This window comes from Micrasema longulum, unplaced genomic scaffold (genome assembly GCF_059751315.1).
Source record: "Micrasema longulum isolate JH-2025_06_02 unplaced genomic scaffold, ASM5975131v1 h1tg003142l, whole genome shotgun sequence".
Lineage (NCBI taxonomy): Eukaryota > Metazoa > Arthropoda > Insecta > Trichoptera > Brachycentridae > Micrasema > Micrasema longulum.
Window position 1 is genome coordinate 46043 of NW_028280237.1, and position 19788 is coordinate 65830.

The 19788-nt window shown below is 36.2% G+C and overlaps 1 protein-coding gene and 1 pseudogene across 1 annotated transcript in view; both read right to left on the reverse strand.

The window, feature by feature from the left end:
* Positions 1-19301, reverse strand: part of Chc (clathrin heavy chain) — a 32232-nt gene extending 12931 nt beyond the window's left edge. The window contains exons 1-11 of the mRNA XM_088241896.1: positions 19125-19301; positions 16472-16665; positions 14539-14765; positions 11007-11178; positions 10325-10603; positions 8221-8439; positions 6834-6976; positions 5237-5371; positions 4560-4782; positions 2311-2485; positions 684-838 (exon numbers count right to left, since the gene is read on the reverse strand). Coding sequence (XP_088098022.1) covers positions 684-838; positions 2311-2485; positions 4560-4782; positions 5237-5371; positions 6834-6976; positions 8221-8439; positions 10325-10603; positions 11007-11178; positions 14539-14756 — 1719 coding nt within the window. The 5' untranslated portion in view covers positions 14757-14765; positions 16472-16665; positions 19125-19301. The remainder of the gene's footprint in view (positions 1-683; positions 839-2310; positions 2486-4559; positions 4783-5236; positions 5372-6833; positions 6977-8220; positions 8440-10324; positions 10604-11006; positions 11179-14538; positions 14766-16471; positions 16666-19124) is intronic.
* On the reverse strand, positions 16445-19326 carry LOC148271050 (clathrin heavy chain 1 pseudogene; annotated as a pseudogene).
* Positions 19327-19788: the final 462 nt, after the last annotated feature.

The following is a 19788-nucleotide window of genomic DNA, read 5'->3' on the forward strand; positions in this document are numbered from 1 at the left end:
CTGGATGTTACTACGCCCTGTGGTCTTTTTATAGGCCACGTTCCTTTGTTGTTCATTTCTCCATGGTAGGAACGATGTTAATGTACTGCAGGACGTTGCTCTCGTCGTTATGTGCAATACTGCTAGACTTGCAGAATATGTTGTATTCGATTCACTATAAAATGATGACTTGCTTCATCGGTCGTCGCTCTGTATTTCAGGTGAAATGATTTAACATGCGTGTGTGTCATCAATCATGGACTATATGAACCCCACAGATATGTAAAACTTAAACATTTTCGGGTCTTTTGTTTAGGAAATGACAGCTATAACTGTCAATCTAAAAGATATTGGTTGTGAAAAGAAAGCTTTATAGCAGTGGCGAGCGGTGATTTTCGAGCGCCACATGTCCTAGGTCAACTGTATAATATCAAAGAAAAATGAGCCTTAGGAAATTATGTTTGAAATACTATTTTTCAAATAGACAATCTTCAAATAATATCTGTAATCTGCAAGCTTACTCGAGAAGGAAAAACACCAACTGAGTTTTAAGAATTTAAATACGGTATACATATTTGTATGCAGAAAAAAGCTGATGTAATCGGCTAGTCTCTTCAGTCACTCTACATTATTTGTAGCGCTTTTCAATTTTGAAAAAAGATAATGGATTTCGAAGTTTGGGTATGTGAATGTTATCGACATACTTGAATGGCGGAGATGTTGACGTCAAACTTCTTGAAGATGGCAAACGCTTCCTCGTACAGCTGGTTGTTGATGGCGATGTTGGCGATATCGGGCGCATCGTAGTTGTCCAGCCTGTTGATGTACTCCATAACTCGGGTGCGGTCGGCCTTGATTGCTACAAAACAGAGTACACCAACATTATTTAAACAATCCCAAAATTTTACAATGATATTTTTTATTTCATTTGCACCATGACAGTCCTCGAGGCCCAATTACAGTGGTGAATTACAAGCATAGTACACCCAGGATTGAGAAAACTCACATTTAATTAACATATTACAACAGAGATAAAGAACATTTAAGAGAAGGTAATATAGAAGTCTAGGCATCTACAGGGCTTATGACCTGTCAATAGCTGGTTTAAGTGGCCACTTTACACACTGTGTAACATTCACCATTCTGCCTATATTTGAACATCTATATTCCTTCAATTCTTTCATCTGTTGATGTTTGTGAAGTTAAAGAGCTGAAACCTTTATTTATGCGGGTGAGATTCATCTAATTGAATTATTTCACCTACATACTAGGCAACGCCTGAAAATGTTATTTTTTCAATTTGTATACTTCTTCATGGACCAGGTAATTTATCAACAATATTTTGAGTTTGTCCAAATTTTCGTAGACAAGGACTGGATTCAACTCCCTGGGGAGCTGTTTAAATTAACATATTACAACAGAGATAAAGAACATTTAAATGTTCTTTATCATATTTCTTTATCATGTTAATATAAACAGCTCCCCAGGGAGTTGAATCCAGTCCTTGTCTGTTCACACTTAATTTTTGTGTTCTCACCGGGAATCAAACCCAGAACCTTCCGCATGTGAGACATATTTCTTAACCGGTACATCACGGAGGCCACATTCATATAAATAAACCAATGTTTAATTAAATAGTAAAATGCTTTTAGTTTCACAAAATTTACTATATTTAAAGAACACATTTACCTCAATGGGTGTTAAAACGCTATAGAGCCACCCATACGGACAAAAATCATTCTACGATTATCAATCACAAAGTAAGCAATAGTCAAACAGTGGGCCGTGGGTGCTCAGGTCGAAAACCGCAAGCGAAGCGATGAAATTGTCCGTCACACGTCTGTTGTTAAACCAAAAATTTGAAATGCTTTTATCATATGCAAAAGAGCGAAATGGCGTATCTGCAGCTTAAGTGCATTATTATTCTAAGATATTAATTTTATAACCCGAAACTAATATAAAATAAATAAATAAATAATTAAACAACTTTGTTTTTGACCACTAATTTTTGTATATATTTTTCCACTGACTGGTTTCAAAGCAAAAAAGCTTCTTCATCGAGGTTTACATAACTAATTAATTCTTTCCTATTTTATTTTTTCCATGTTTGCTAAATACTACGCACGAAAAAAATACATTATTTGTTTTTTAATGGATTTTCATTGCACTTGGCAAATTGAGAAATTTACATTTTCCATTTTGAACATATCTCAAGAGGGTTTAAAAATCGTCACCCACTGTGCAGGCGGACAAAAATCTATTGCAAATTGGGGTCGTAAAGTCAGTTAGTAAAACAGTCGAGGACTACCTGTACTGCAGTCGGATACGTACCTGTGAGGATGAGGAGATTCTGCAGGTTGCGGTGATCGGAGAAGACGGAGCTGTCCAGGACAATCTTCTCCAGCAGCTCGATGAGTTCGTTGGGAAGGTCTGCAGTCATGAACGCCTTCACCGTCACCGAGATGTCCTCGGGGTCTTGAGTCTCTGACAGGGCCGTTTGCACCACCTAGGAATTCAGACATCGTTAATGTCATTTGTGAATCGAACCCTTCATCCGCGTTTCACTATGCGAAGACATCTACGCTTTGACAAAACAATTTTTTTCCAACAAAGGATATAATTACAATGCACGCAACTACACTGGCTCAGTATCAGGCATAGAAGAAACATTCACATTCTATCACTTCTTCACAATATTTTAAATAATCCCACTTCGCCTGTTTATCTGAGAGAGCTCACCCAACCTCTTTCACAACACGGACTATCTCTTCGTTCTAGTAACGAGAGAACTCTTTTATTACCCCGTCATCGCTCTAATTTTTTTGCCTCCTCTTTCACAGTAGTAGCCGCTCGATTGTGGAATAATCTAACCACTAATGTTAGAGACGCCCCTTCTTTATTTACATTTAAGTCAAGATTGAAATGTCACTATGTAAATATTTAAATTGTTCCTTTATCCTTCTTCTTTCCTTCCCATCCCCTCTCCTCTCTTCATAGTAAAGTGTTATTTTTTTTTTATACATATATTTATTTTTGTTAATCTTTGCTTTTAATTTTTGTATAAAATTGTAAGATTCAATATGTCCATATATTTATAATTTTCTCAAACTGAACGGTTTGGGTAGGTAGGAAGAAATTGCCTTAAGGCAATATGCCCGCCCTTATATGTATATTTATTGTGTATGTATATAAAGTGTCAATAAATAAATAAATAAATAAATTACCAATGTAGCAAAAAGTGTAGCTAAAGCAGAGATTTAAAAATAATGGCAAAATAATGCAAAAACTGTTTTTTTCATATTTAAATAATACAGTAATAAATATACAAGATTTGATTTTTTAATATACACAGAATATATTAGAATTACAAATTTAAATACGTACTGAGGAAGTTCAGTGGTTTTATTTGTTAATAGACTATTAAACTAAGCCAAATTTTTTTTTCAATTTTTGTGTATCGTATTAGCAGCGCTATGAAGTTTCAAATTTCTGAAATAACTCCGTGTGTGACGTCAGAGGTTCTTTTCCGCTTATTTTGGCAAGCAAACCGTCAGTAAACCGGAAATCTTCCATAGCTCTCATATCATAGGTTGATTCATATGAACCAGTGACGTCATTTAAAGTAGTCCGTTTTTATAAAAAAAAATTTTTTTTGTATATTTTCATGAAACTTTGCGGTACAATTTAATGTTCTAATTTTTACCAAGCAAACATTTATTGTATCCAATTTCCCGTAGGGCTGAAGTTCCTCATAGTAAGAGCCGATTGTATACGTGTTTATCTGTCAATTTTTTAGCTATTTTGGACACGTAGTTGGTTTTTGACGGACAAACTAGTAAGAGGCGTTTTGGTGTGATCGGGGAGTTATTAAGATCATTCCAGAGCGAAAATGACAAAGACAAGGATTAGTATTAAGATTTGTGTTAAAAAGAAAATTAAATGCAGTGTCGTGGTTGGAACGTTGGAGACAGCTTATGGAGAGACCGCCATGAAGAAAACAGCCGTTCGCAATTGGTATAAGGGTTTCGAAGGGGGTTGTGAAGACGTTGAAGATGACGAGAGGCATGGGCGGCCAAGCACTTCGACAGCTGATAACATCAAACCCAAACAAATTGTATTTCAACAATGTTTGAGTATGCCCAAATGCTTGCAGACTGGCTGGATTTCCTCCCTAGGGAGTTATTCATATTTAAATCTATTGCGAGTGTTACTAGTGTGTAAAGTGGCCACTTAAACCGGCCAATGATAAGCCTTGTAAATGCATAGACTTCCATATTCCCTTCTCGATAATGTTTTCCCTCTCTGTTGCAATAGATTTAAATTGTATTTACTTATCGGCGAATCACTATTAGAGAGGTGGCGGAGGAAGTTGGTGTCTCATCCGGATCATGCGAATCGATTATCACCGACATTTCGGACATGTCACGAGTGGCTGTCAAATTTTACCAGCGCTCACTTACGTCTCACAACTTGTTTGATACTTTTCAGCCACTGTATTCACCGGACTTGACCCCCGTGAGTTTTTCCTGTTTGGGGAGCGTCATGACTGGGATGAAAATAATGTCTGATTGATTCCTTACCTGGTCGATGAGCTGGCGCTTGAAGGGGTTGGGGTCGGCGAGCACTTCAGCCCAGAGGTCGGGGTCGCGGCGCCGCACGAGGTAGCGCGCCTGCGACTTGAACAGCGAGTTGTCGTTGCACACGGCGATGAGCTCGCGGTCGCACTGCCCGCGTTCGTACGCCACGCACGCCAGGTGAGGGTCGCGCTTCTCGCAGTAGCGTCCCACCACCCGCGAGTCGTACCTGCCGACATTACCCAGATATTGTCATTTTTTGTATATATAGTAATAATGATGAATAGTATACAAGTAAAAATGTAAACTATTTACAAGTCTTGAAGATGCCTACTTCGGCTAATGCGCTCGTTGGTCGAATAAAATATAACCAAGGACTTTTTACCAGCAAGGAAGGAGGTCCCAGGTGAGGTTGTGATCTTTTTAATCAAACAACCGGTGAAATTGTAATGATTAAATAAAGCAGTGAATTTGTGGAACAGAATCCCCGGCTGAGAGGCTTCCGTAGATTACCAGAATCATTTTAATGCAGTGTTTCGCTCGCTTACGAACTAGCTGTATTCAGCAATATTTTGAGTATGTCCAAAAACTGGATTCCATCCAGTAAGAGCCATCAGATTGACATTTACCAGGGATAACTCTCACCAACGAAATGTTGATACTGTAAGAAAGAATAATATTACCATTGGTTCTCCTTGAGGAAGCGCTCGGGGTTGTTGTTGGAGTCGATGTAGATCTTGGCGAGAGCGTTGTGGGTGGCTGGCTCCACACAGCCCTCGTGCACTCGGGACTCTAGCCACGGGAGGAGCAGCTTCAGTCTGGAAATATTCACACTGACTTATAACCAATACCACTGTTTTTATGAACTATTATTGTATTTTGGTCTTGATAGGTGGGAATTTTTTGATAGATGTCTTTGAAACAGACAAAATAACATAAGAGGTTTTTTTTTTAATATTCTCGGGAGGCTTGTAGTTAGTAGTCTTACATGTCACAATTTATTATTACCTAATTTTACCTAATTATTTCTATATGTATGAATTAAGATATTTTATTTTGTAATGTACATATATATGAATAAATAAATGATAAATGATTATTGTTCTTGGAAATGGGAAGATTGAAAATTGATTTTGGTTAGTTAATTTGATGTATCGCCATTGTTGCAAAGTCTAAGAACAATGGGGCATGATAACTACTTTTAATGACCGGACTTGTTTGTACTGGTATATTAACAAGCTAATGAACTAACAAACATTATCCGTCAGAATTTCAAAAGTTAGTTGGGGGCGGCAGGCAAATTAACTATTTATATACTGAGGTGAACTGAGTGAGAAAGGGAGATTGAAAGCAGTAAATGTAAATTCAAAATAACGCGAATATTTTATAAATGAATAATATTTTTGCAGTGTAACGGATGGTTAAACAATTTTTAAAAATGCTAAAAATATAGTTAGGGTCCCCCGGTATCAGTCAGCTAAGTGTTAGACCTACAATAAAGGACGAATGTTCCACTTTCAGGCCAGACCTTAATGATACCAGGGTACTATGGGATTAATGCGCAAAAAAGGCCCGCACTTTGTATGCCTCGGTGGCGGCCAGTAAAAATTATTTCGCCCTGAGAAGGGCCCCCATTGTACTTGACTTTGACTATTATTGCCTTAAAAAGGGCATTGTACTTGATGTGGCGCGTACGGCGGTTCTCGACAAAGTGACCGAGCTGAGCGCCGGCACCTCCCTACATGCACTTATTGGGATATTTCTGTCAGGATTGGAGGGGGTATATGCCCCCCCCCTCCCCAAACGGCCCAGGGTGGCGAGAGCCCGTTACGCACTCTATAAAACGTGTATGTTTTAAAATAATAAATCAGTTTGCCTCGAGCCTTCGCCCAAGTCACATTTTATTTCTTCTCACTGCCTCGACCTTCCGATTTACTACTAGCGGGTGCCTTGGACTTGACCATCGCTTCGCCCCAGGAATACGGACCAGTATCTTCTACGGACCTATGCAGTGACACCGGACTTCGAGACTCTTATGCATCATAACTTTCGGGATTTACGACCCCAAGAGCGACGACGGCAGCGAGACACGGCCAACACTTACCCCAGATACAGTCCAAACTGTGGTTCTGCCACATATAGAATAAGCTTAAAATTAGTTTTTGCAATGTGCGGATCATAAAAAAGGCCACAAGACCACTAAAACAGATCCGGGCGAGTGGTGGGGGCTTTCCGGAACCATTAAAAAAATTAAGCAAAACATCAAGGAGTTATCCTTACCGATTGCGTTTCTCAACTTCAGCCACAAGCTCATCTGTGGAGAATTGTCCTCGCACCACCAGGATTAGATTCTTGATGATGTCCTCGGAGCAGTCTACGTCCAGTAGACCCCCAACCACCACAGGGAGGCGAGATGGGTTAACCTGAGGTAGGGAAATATATAAGTATGTTACCTGATATAGTTTAAAATGTGTGTCCATCACAGCGGTATGAACATTTAATGTATTTAAGTATGTAAAAATAATACAGTAGAACCGCGATATAACAAAATCCAAGGGACCAAAAAATAAAAATTCGTAATGACGAATTCCCACATATCACAAAAAAAAACATACGCGGTATGTTTATGTAATGCGCCGTCACAAAAAAATGTTGCGCGGCTTCAAAAACCAAAACAGACGGACTGACGTTCTCGGCAGTATTTGGAGAGGTTTGAAGGCTTTCCTTCACACACGCGCTTCCATACATACACACGCACACACTGGACACGCACTTTGACGGTTCTGGGTGCCGACGGACCGCCGCGCGCCACCGAAAAGGCCATAAAACCATTCGCATACGGCAGATGCAGCGGCGGCGCGGCTTTTTAAAGCGAGAAATAATATTTTTGTCTTTTAACATTTTTTTTATTTCGTTATAAATTTAAGTAAATGTATTGGCATTTTTTCGTACAGGACAAAAATGATTTTGTTATACATATTAGCAGGATTTCTTTATATAAATGCATTTTTAAGTGGAAAATTGGTTTTAGGGAATAAATTTTGTTTTTTTTTGTTGATATACGTCATTTTTTGCTATATCGCGTTTTGTTGTATCGCGATTTTACTGTATATGCTACAATCTCAGAGTAATAGGGCGTTACAGCTGAAGTAAAGGCATTTTGCTGGATTTTGGTTTAACATCAAACGTGTAACGGACGATTTCAGTTTCCACTTGTGATTCTCAACCCGAGTACCTATGGCCTATTGTTTTGCTGTAAACTATAGCTAACTTCGTGATTGATAATCCTAGAATGATTTTTGTCCATATGGGGGGCTCTACAGTTGTGCCGCATTATTGCTCAGAGGCTACCAATAGTATAGATTTTGTTCTATTTTGACAGAGATCAGTTGTTTTTAATGAATATCGCTGATATTACTAGACTACAAACTCTAGGACTTACATCATTGGAAGAATAACAGAAGATAGAACTCGATAGAAACTTACAAGATACTAAATTATTATTAGTTGTATCAATTAATTCCTAACAACAATTTATGGGGGTCATAACGGAAGCTCCTATCGTTCCCTCAATCATGAGAAAAACTTCCTTTCCAGCCGGGTGTTTTTGGACTGGGATAGATCGCCAAGCCAGTTCCATCTTCCCTTAACAATGTGAGGTGTTTACCTTCTGCACGTAGATCTCTATGTACTTCTGCAGGCTGTTCCTGTAGAGGTAGAGCACGAGGTCATGCACGAAGTCGAAGCGGTCGCAGACGATGATGAGGGGCAGTTGGTCCTGCAGCTTGGCCTCCTTCAGGAAGTTCTTCACGCGCTCCGCATTGTAGCAGTTGGACTCGCGGCAGATGCGCTCCACTTCCTTGATCTGGCCCGTCTTGCAAGCCGCCTGAAAGAGGATATTTGTATCGTTAATTGCACCAGCGAACAAGGGTCTTCGACAACGTACAGTCGAACTTGGTTATGACGATCACGGAAATAGCGAGATCTCGGATGTAACGAGGAAACATAAGTTGACATTTTAGTTGGTGGTTTTCACCATACATTTATTCACTTTTATAAGGAGTTTTTTCTCGGACATACCGAACAAAAATATTGTCAACAGTTGAGCAAAAACTCTTTGATCGTTTAAAAACATATTTTTTAAAGTAAGAACCTGAATAATAAAATCTAAACGGGCGGCTAACTTAGGACCGGTCTAAGTACACAATAGGTGTTTTCGCCGGCAACATTGAAAAAAAATCACACTTGGTTGAAATTGCGTGCAAAAAATTGAAGCTTTGCGAACCCAGTAAGTACCGGCTCGACACCACGTACAATTTACAACTTCTTTCGTCGTTTATGAATGACATCCTTATTTCGGGTGTTTTCACAATGCTTTTCAGTTCTTAAAAATATTTTATGGTCAGTGCATAATAAACGATTTCGATGAATGATGTCTAATCAGTTATAAAACTAACCCTTGAATTATAAACATGTCTACTAAGAAGAAGAAGTGTCTCTCAATACATGAAAAATTGGCAAATATTTGTGAAAAAGAATGTGACACGAAAAATCTTGAGTTCTTCTTATCCACAGTGTAAATAATGTGGGAAAATAAGAATGTACATTTACCTGCATTTTAAATTTAGAAAGTAGTATGTTTTTAAGTACTTATTATAATTTTCCTGAATAGTTTTATTTTTTTATTTATCTGTATTAACTATATGTATGTATTATGTACTTGTAAACTTAATGAAAATATGCATTGGCGATCGGATTTAAAAAAAACCTTTCTCTGTTATTACGGGCAACGCTTATAACGAGAAATTCAGTCGGTCCCATCTTCCTCATAATAACCACGTTTGACTGTATCTATATGATGAAGGAACATTGACAGTTTATATATGTATTCGATTTAATTAAAACCCAGTTACATTTTTTCCCCCCCAATTGATGTAGGAAAAAATGCAATCCACACTGAAAACTGACGATAATTTTAAAGAGAGTTTATTGTATTTTACGGACAATTATTGCCGCCATTTTCATGTTTTTGACAGCTAACATAAATTATATAAACTTGTTGGTAAGTTGAATCAATAAACAAAACATCGCATTATTATTATTATTATTATGGATAACTTATATAGCGCCATTTTCGTAATAAAATACCTCAAGGGCGCTTTACATGGTGATTCTATTGTTAAGTTAATTTAATTGAAGCTTTTAAATTTGTAATTTAATAAAAATAATTTATTTTGTTGTCACGTGCTACGGATTTATTCAAATGATCTAGAGAACAAGTGGGTTTTAAGTTTTCGCAATTTTAAAGACAGTAAGTTTCTGCTTTACAGACAGTTTATTGTGTTTCAAGAACATTTATTATTTATGTAAATGATATTTAAAAAAGTTGCAATAAAAAAATTGTTTGAACATTGCTCCATAACTTTTCAAATAAAAATATGTTTTTTTTAATAAATTTGTTTAAACCACTTTACTTTTCGAGTTATACGTAAACCAGTTTCGAGGTTACTGCCTCATCATCAGGGCTTGCTATTTATATTATAAAATATTGTATGAAAGAAGGAAATAGTTTTTTTAAGAACAAAATGTCATATTGCAAAGTAAAAAATGTTTTTGATATTAAAAAAAATATATATACATTTACTGACTTAATTTTTTTCCCTACATTCACATTTTTACTGTCGGTCAATTGGAAAATGTAATTTAAGGGTTTTACTAGATTAAAATGAAAACATCGCATCCCCAGATATAATTGAGGATCCCACAATTACCTGTATGTACTTGAAGTGCACCTCCTGGTCCTGGCTGAAGTTGACGATGGAGCCGAGGAAGTAGAAGAGGCCCTCGTAGGTCTTGAAGCTCTCGAACAGGTCGATGAGCGCCTTGGTGGTCAGCTGCTCGTGGTACTTGGTGGCGATCTGCACGCAGATCTGCAGGTTCTGGCGGATGTTGGCCGTCAGCATGGCCTTCAGGCACTCCAGCGAGTCCTCTACCGACAGCGTGCCGAAGAAGTTCACCAGCCACTCGGCGGCCAGCAGGTGGGTGTGCACCTGTGTATCAGAGACATCGACGTTAATATCGTTGCCTCGATTTGAATACAATGTAAGAATTTATTTCTGCATTTGAGATTGCTATGCTAAATGCATGACTATGGAAATAAATCTTTTGGGGATTTGAGGGGCATAGGAGTTGAATAATTATTCAAAATAATTATAATAATAATCTAAATTTATGTTATTAAATGTATAAAAAATACCATATTGGAAATAGACTGAAATTAATACAAGTAAACACGGTTTTGCTACAATTCGTGCTTGCAATATGGTCATGAGGAAGAATGACAATATCAGACCATAAGCCCACCATATAATTTGCCATACTCACAGTGAAAGGGATAATGAAAGCAGTAGAGATAAACTGAATTAAAAGCGTTACAGGAGAGTCGGTACTCACCACAGCCCTCTTGATGTCGTACAGGTCGGTGAAGTGCTCGAGCGCGCGCTGCAGCAGGCCGGCCTTCTCGCACAGCTGGGCCACGTGCGGGCGGTCGTAGTGCGTGAACATGTTGTTGCCCAGAATGGCGTCGGCCACCTGCGGCGCGGACATCAGGTTCATCTCCAGGAGTCTAGAGGGGAAATCAAATAAAGAAAATAATTAAATGTACAATAAAGAAAATAATTAAATGTACAATAAAGAAAATAATTAAATTTACATTTAAAGTACCTATGTTATTCGTAAAAAAAACTTTTTTTTAAACACGTTTTATTACTGACCGGTTTCAAAGCAACACAAGCTTTCTTATCAAGGTATACTTTAATAAATTATTATGAAAATAAAACTTTGTTATCAGTGTTACACAATTTTATTATTTTACAAGAACACAACTATAGTTTCGGGAGAGCACTCCTCCCATCGACGGGTGATATAAAACTAATATAATAAACACAGAATATTGTTCACAATGTCATCGAATCTAAACAAAAAATAAACAGATTAATCAGTGAAACTTAGAGCAGGGGGGTTTTATTCTTATCTAAGGTGTTGGCATATGAATGGATGGTTATCTTAAGTACAGATATGAAAACATGGACAGAACATTAAGTCGAATTTATTTCTTAAAATTTAGCACATAAGTGGAAGTTGCAATAAGTAAGTCTAAGATTTAATGTGTGGGAAGACATCGCTCGGCTAAGAGAGTGTTAACAGACACGGGTCTAAGAGGGTGAGTGCGGTGAGGGTGGTCGCAAAGGGAACATGGTCAATAAAGGCGAGGGGTGGTTGAATGTGTGATTATTAATTAGGTTGTTTTCAGAATTTAAATTTTTGTGAATTTCTATAATTTCTAAATTATTCATATTACTGCCTTTGTTATTTACTTGGTGCAGGAGTTTTAGGGTGTGATTATGAAATGAGTGGTTACTGTCTATTATATGATTCGCGAATTCCGAGAAATTATTATTGGTCAGGCAACGGCGGTGTTCGTTTAGCCTAGTTTTAAGGTTTCGCGCTGTTTGTCGAATATAGACATTTTTGCATTCGCATGATATCTGGTAAATGCCACTCTTGTTTAGCAGCTCTGTTTTTGACTTAGAATTAAAAAGTGATTTGGCAATATTATTATTAGTGTAAAAAGAGGGTTTTATGACTGTGGGAAAGTGATTACTTATTTTTCTAGACAGAGGTCCAATGTATATAATTCTACGCCAGGTTTGTGGGTTGTTGGATATATCACCACCACTAGAATATAAAAACGTTTGACTCAATTTGTTGTTTTGTTTGCGTTTTTTTGTAACTAAAATTGTGTAACACTGATAACAAAGTTTTATTTTCATAATAATTTATAATGAAGTGTTACGAAGTGAATGCCGATTCAATTAAAAATATTATACTTTAATAAATTATATTACCTTATTTTATAATTTTCAGTGTTTCATTATTTTAAATAAATTTTATATTTGAAGCACTAACTTTGTGGTTATTCACTATAATCAAATAAATAAAACAACTTTGTTTTTAAACACTTATTTTTTATTTTTTTTACCGACCGGTTTCAAAGCTATACAAGCTTCTTTATCATCATCATCAGTGGCACTGCACCCCACGGCTCTTCTCCAGTTCGTCAGGCCAATCGCTCTATTGTCACTTTCCACATTATCCAGCCATCTTCATTTTGGTCTGCCTCTGCTTCGTCTGCCTTCCGGAGTGGTATAAAGAATCTTTATTGGGGTACGGTTATCATTCATTCTGTGCACATGGCCCAACCATTGTAATCTTCTTATTTTGATGAATTGTGCAATGTTGGGTTCGCCATTCAGTGCCTCTAATTCACGATTAAACCATCTCCTCCACACTCCGTTTTGGTTGACAGCACCAAATATCTTCCTTAATAATTTTTCTTTCGCATACTTATACCATATTTTCATCTCTTTTGCCCCAGCATTCGGCACCATATGTAATGACCGTTCTGAGGAGAGTTTTGTAATTAAGCTTCTTTATCAAGGTATACTTAACTAATGAATTCTGCCCTATTTTATTCTATCAATATTGTGCGTTGAGCCCCATATATATATTAAAAATATTCACCTCTAATTATTTAACATTTTATACAGAAATAACATCAGTTACAGTTATTTCGAATTAGTATGTTCAGCGCTTTTTTTTAATATTTTTTTTTTCGTTAGTAGACTATTAAACTATAGCCAAAAAAATATAAAAAATGTTTTTATGTATCATATTATTTAAAGTTTTGTTATTTTGAAATTACTTCGGCCGTGACGTCACTAGTTCTCATATAAGAGTTTTCCTGACTTTTAAAAGTAGAACCCAGTAAGCGTCAAAATATACTTAAAAATAGATGGCTTTTCAGAAACCGGAAATCTATCGCAATACATGTCAACGCTCTCACTGATTGTTTGACTGACAAGAACTTGTGACGTCATTCAAAGCAGTTCATTTTGACTCATTTTTTCATACGTTGTTGTTTGTGTTTTAGGGCCGGTTTTATAAACATCTAATCAAACTTCCGTAAGTGTAACGAACCGTTGGTCGTTCATTACGATAACCGACGGTTTTGTGTTCTATAAACCATTTTTGTTAACGGGCGGTCGCCGGTAAGCATTTTCATAGAAATTGAAATTTTTTTGTCAATTGTCTATGGAAAAACTTTTTATCTAAGCTCTTTCTGTCAAATGCGAACGGTGCGCATTCGCATTCAATGAAAAAATACATTAAATGCAAATACTCGACAATTTTGAACGAAGTTTTTACACAAAAAAGAACTATGAATTGAGAGTACTATGAATTAAAATTAAAATTATTAAAAGCGAGCAGGTACGATGGATAGTTTTTACTATTATCTGTTATTTTAGTATACATTTATATCAATAAACCACGTTTAAAATTTTAAAAATTAACTGCTGAATATATTTATCCATCAGACTTAAGTTGATTTTATACCACCACACAGAGTAAAAAACATATAAAACTGGTAATTCAACTAAATCCCAAAATAAGGACTATCTGCATGTTAATTGGCGAAGATTTGATCAAATAACAATGTGACAAAACAACTGTCATGTCAAATACGGCAGCGGCGCTGAAGGTAACGGATCGTAATGCCATTTAACCAGCCAAAATCGGCCAGTAACCATTTAACCATAGATTTAACGGCTCGTAACGCTACGAACGTTTATAAAATATTAGTTAAAAATGGTATCAAGTTAACGAACGGATGTTTATAAAACCGGCCCTTAATGTTTTAATTTATTCGGTGTGCAATAAGACATTTTTTATATCCAATTTCTCGTAGCATTTAACTTGTTTGGAGTTTAGGCAAGTTCGTGGATTTGTTTATTCCGGGCCAACATTCTAAATAACTAGAAAATTGCTAATTATAATTACCGAATTTTTTGAGCAAAAATATATTTATATATGTGATTGGTAGGTTATTCTGTTATGCCTCATGAGTATAATTTACGCCGCATACCTGGTCTGCAGCGGCCCTTCCTCGGGCCGATTGTGCTTGAGCGCATCCAGCAGGAAGGCGGTGCACTGCTGCACCATGTTCTGCTCCATGAACACGTCTACTATCTGGTGCTTATCGGCCAGCGGCTCCTCATCGGCCACCAGCATCCCGGCGAACACGGCGCCCTCTTCGGGAGACGTGCGCATCACGGAGCGCAGCAGGAAGATGTAGTCCGGCATGTAGCCCACCTGCAGGGAGAGACATTAGGAACTTAGTAAAATAAGTTAAGTTATTACGAGGAAGATGGGACTGACTGAATATGCTCGTTATAAGCATTACTCGTTATTTATTTATTATATATACGGCCTAAGCTAATTACAACAGTTACATGAAGAAACATATTTATGCATTTGCAAGAAACTGAATAAAAAGAACATAAAACTATGTAGCAAAGAAAAACAAGGGCAAAACAATAATGGTATAATAAAAATGAAAGACATAAGACTTCGAGCTAAACCATGCCAATCCAACTTCATCCCACACTGTTTAGTCGCGAAGAGATCTACGAAAAGCCGGAAGATCTATCTCAAAGAATTCCAAGTCGTGTGATGAATTGACTAATCTACACATTCTGGACATTGGGGCATAAAAACAAAAGTTGCTCTTAGAAGATTTAATAAATAGCAGATTTTGACTTCTGGTGACACGGTTGGGAATATGAAAAGAAATTGATTGCAACAGAGATGGGACATCACTTATAGCATTAAGTATTTGAAAATGCATATAAGATCCATCTCAGTCCTACGTCTCTCCAATGAAGACAGATTAAGAGATTGCTCTATTTCAAAATAGGAATAATTACTCCTTTGTAATTCGAGCAACCATGCCACTTTTCTTAGAAAACGGTGTTGGACAGACTCGATATGGTCAATATGAGTCCTGTAGAATGAAGACCAAATAGGAGAAGCATATTCTAGATGGGGTGGAACTAGTGAGCAATAAAGAGTTTTGATGGTATAAATATTTTTGAAGTCCATCGTCATTCTACTGATAAAACCGAGAAGTTTGAGATTTGTTATACCAGAGAAAGGTTTTTAAAAATCCAATGGCTATTGTATATTGTCAATAAACAAATAAATACACGTACTTGTAATTCGTGCTGATAATTTTAAAACAAAACTGTTAAGGAAAATGATTTTTCGTGCCATGTAATAGTGACCGAACGAAGTTTTCGTTTTGGTTTCCGCCAGTTTCGGCCAAAAATTGTCCGAAACTTCGACTCCGCCGAAATCTGCGGTCGGGATGTGTCGGATTACGTTCGGCTGTACTTGAGTGCATCTTATGGTTTCTCGTGAGTCCTAAGATCTTTCACTGATTAAACTCGTGTCTTTTATTTCATTGTGAATTTTATTTAACACATTATTAATGAATTCCGGTGGTGTAACAATATAAATGCCTAATTTTGGGCATTTTAAAGTGACTTTAAACTTACCATAAAACCCCTGTTTTGCGTTTTTCTAGGGAGCAAAAAAAATGTAAAACTGAGGAAAACGCTTAAGTGAGGAAATGAAAGGAAAAATGAAATTTCATTAAAATATAATTATTGTACAAGACTATTCTGAATATACTTCTGAAAAATTGTAAGAACTGCCATGATTGGGGATTGTTCATATTTACCAATGATTTAATAAAAAATATGTTGTATTTTTTCAAGCAATACTACAGTGTATAATTTTTTATTAAATTAAAAAAAAACATATTTGAATAGTTTAATGTAGGTACTTAGCCTTAAAAACTAGGCCAGGCTCGGTTAAATTAGTGATTTTACACTAAATAAATACATAGTCAAATTATTTAATATAGAAAATCACAAAGTTAGTGTTCCAAATATTAATATTCTTCTCAGCAATCGTTTGCCGGTTCTCTTTCATCGCTCGATCGGTGTACCACTTACCTTCTTGGCGTAGAGTACGATCTTGGGGTACTGTCCCGTCTCGGCGAAGCACTGGATGACCTTACTGGCCACGTTAGCCCTCAGGTACACGGACAGGGCAAGCGTGGGGTCGGCCTGCTTCACCAGATCGCCGAGCTCCTCGGAACACTCCAGCTTGTCCTCCTTCAGCCACTTCTCCAGCAACTGCTTGCGGCCTGCGAGGGGAGAAATTGTCAGAATAGATCGAGTCTACTTTGCACCGAGAAATTCTCAGATGCACGCAGGGCCTGTTTGGCATAGCATAATACAGTAAGTCCTCATTTTTACATTCCCAATTCTACATTTTCCCGCTTTTTACACTGAAATGTTCAGCTCACATTTTTCTTCATACATTCTCATACAAATATTCCCCCCAATGAACGTTTTATTACATTTTTCATCACCCTGGTTTTACATTCTAAAATTTTCGAAATTCATTTGATGGGTCAAAAAAACAAAAATTATTTCGACATAATAACAAAGCTGTATATATTCTTAAACTAGCGTCTAATTGTCTTAAAGGCTATTTTGCATTAAATTTCTATGCATTTTTCAAACAAATACAATCTTAGTGATTTCGATCTCTGTTAGTTTCCATTTTAACAAAAATTCTATGTTGACATGTTACTAAATTGTGACACATTTAGGAACAATTAAGTATTTACAAAATCTACAAAAACGTAGAAATAACATTGGCCCCATATTTATGTTTAATTTACTAAATGGCTTAATTGATGTACCAAAAAAAACTTAAAACCCACTTGTTCTCTAAATCATTTGAATAAATCCGTAGCATGTGACAACAAAATAAATTATTTTAATTAATTACAATATTTGAGTTTGTCCAAATGTTCGTAGACAAAAGACTGGATTTCACCCCCTTGGGAGTCATTAAGATTAACAAATTACAACAGGGAAGTTTAAAAAATTGAAAAATTGTTTTCAGGCATTGCCTATTATGTGAAATAATTCAGTCAGATGAATCTCTTCGCAACAATAAAGGTTTCAGCTCTTTAACTTCACTAAAATCAACAAATGGAAGAATTAAAGAAATATGGATGTTCAAACATGGGCAAAATGGTGAATGTTGCACAGTGTATAAAGTGGCCACTTAAACCAGCCAATGACAGGTCGTAAGCCCTGTAAATGCCTAGACTTCCATATTCCCTTATTTAAGGTATTCTCCGTCCCTGTTGTAATTTGTTTATTTTAATTAAATTACAAATTTAAAAGAATCACTATGTAAAGCGCCCTTGAGGTATTTTGTTACGAAAATGGCGCTTTATAAGTTATCCATAATAATAATAATAATACCATCATTACTGGAACAAGTGGCGTTCGATGTTCCAATCCACCGGTTGCGAAATAATAATGTGCCGTTCCTTGATCAACGCAGCGAAAACTATAGCTTGCATGCACCAATGTCCTGATTTTGTCGCATTGTTAACTAGAAACGAGATCTGGACTTTTTTGTTTTTTTTTTTTATAGATTAAAATAAATCACTAAGACAGACAGATTTTGTCTTGAGGTAGTAATAATTTTTAATATTTTTTGTCCTAGCTTTTATTTTATTCAGTTGTATTTTATTTCATTTGTACCTGTATTTAGTATAAGAAAATGTGTTTACCATTGTTGGAATGTACTGAATAAATAAATAAATTACAATGCACAAAGTTAAAAATGTAGCAATAGAAATATAAAAAGTTATAAACATAATGTCATCAGTCATGAATTTTTAAATTACGATTTTTTACTAAAAACATTAAATTTGTTAAAACTTAACAATGGAAGAAAAATTATAGACTTTTTAAATTTATTCAAATTGTTAATTCAATATGGGATTGCCCTGAACTATTATCTCTCATCAACTTCAGGGTGCCTGGAAGAATGACTAGACAGGTGCCACTGTTTTGTAGTAACAATTCACGGACAGTGTACACTTGTAATGCCGTATTAAACAGACTTCATGAACTCGGCAATAATTATTCCCACGCTATCTGATAAATTTAGTGTAGGATATTGTTCCTATAGAGCAAACCTTTTACTTTTTCAAACATGGTGAATGTTAATTATATTTATTTATTCATGCATTTCATAATATACAGTTTTTTGTTCACTTTGCCCAGCTGTATGAAACAGCACTTATGATTTTCTTGTTGTATTACTGTAGAATGTTTTATTATTTAAACTTTCTACTGAATATGCTGTTTAATTTTTTTAATATAAATCTTGTATAACTTATAGGTTTAATTTTTTTTTTTAAATCTTGTTTTTAATATTCATGTTTTTGAAAAAAAAAAAATATTAAGCCAAATATGTAAGTATTATAAATTTTTGTAAAAGGCAGATTTGCCGTTTATGTTAATAAAATAAAATAAATAAATAATGTGAAAAGAAGACAGTATAAACAGTTATATAAGTATGAAACAGTTTTTCTGTGATGCCCTGATGGAAGTAAAAAGTCACCAGAAGCCAAACTCACTATCTATCAAATCTTCTAAGAGCAACTTTGTTTTTATGCCCCAATGTCAAGAATGCATAGATTAATCAATTTGTTGCACAACTTGGGAGTTCTTTGTGTAAATGAATATAATTTGTGTAGTCATAAGTGTGATTTATCTAAAGCTCTGTTACCTTGAACCAGCACGGGTCGGCACAGCTCGAGTGACTCGTGCTTGTTGAGCTGCGTCTGGTCCAACAGGATCCCAAAGTACTGCAGGAGAGGCGATGTCTGCCCCGCGGGGGTCGGGACCTTCTGGAACTGTTGGATGGTGGCTGGCGTGCGGAGGATTCCCTTGGGGGCGTGCGCTGCGACCTGCAAGAGTGAATGTGGCATTCTCAGAAGTCAACTTTTGAGAGAAAAGCAGGGAAGTTATTGGCATGTGTGAGGGCGTCAGTGGCAGCTACGTGCAGTGTTTATTATCAAAAGAGATGCTTATAAAAATGCGGTTCTTTTAAACAAGATCTCTAAGATTTAAGATAGATTTATTTAGTAAATTTTGCCAAAATTTCAATAATACCACATTTTACATTTTTATACTATACGATATTAGAGTTGTTTTTTCATTGCGTTTCATAAAACAATATTACAAAGTTACGAAACTTATGCGTATGCCCAAAATCTGGATTTTTGCTATAGAATTGGACTCAACTTTAAGATAAGTATCCAGCGTCTCCATTGAACACTATCGGGGATAGATATTTAGTGGGCATTATTAGATTTCCTTATACCGAGCTTATATTTTGGAATAACTATATCCGGTAAAACTTTTATACCCAGTATAAGACAAAGGTTACA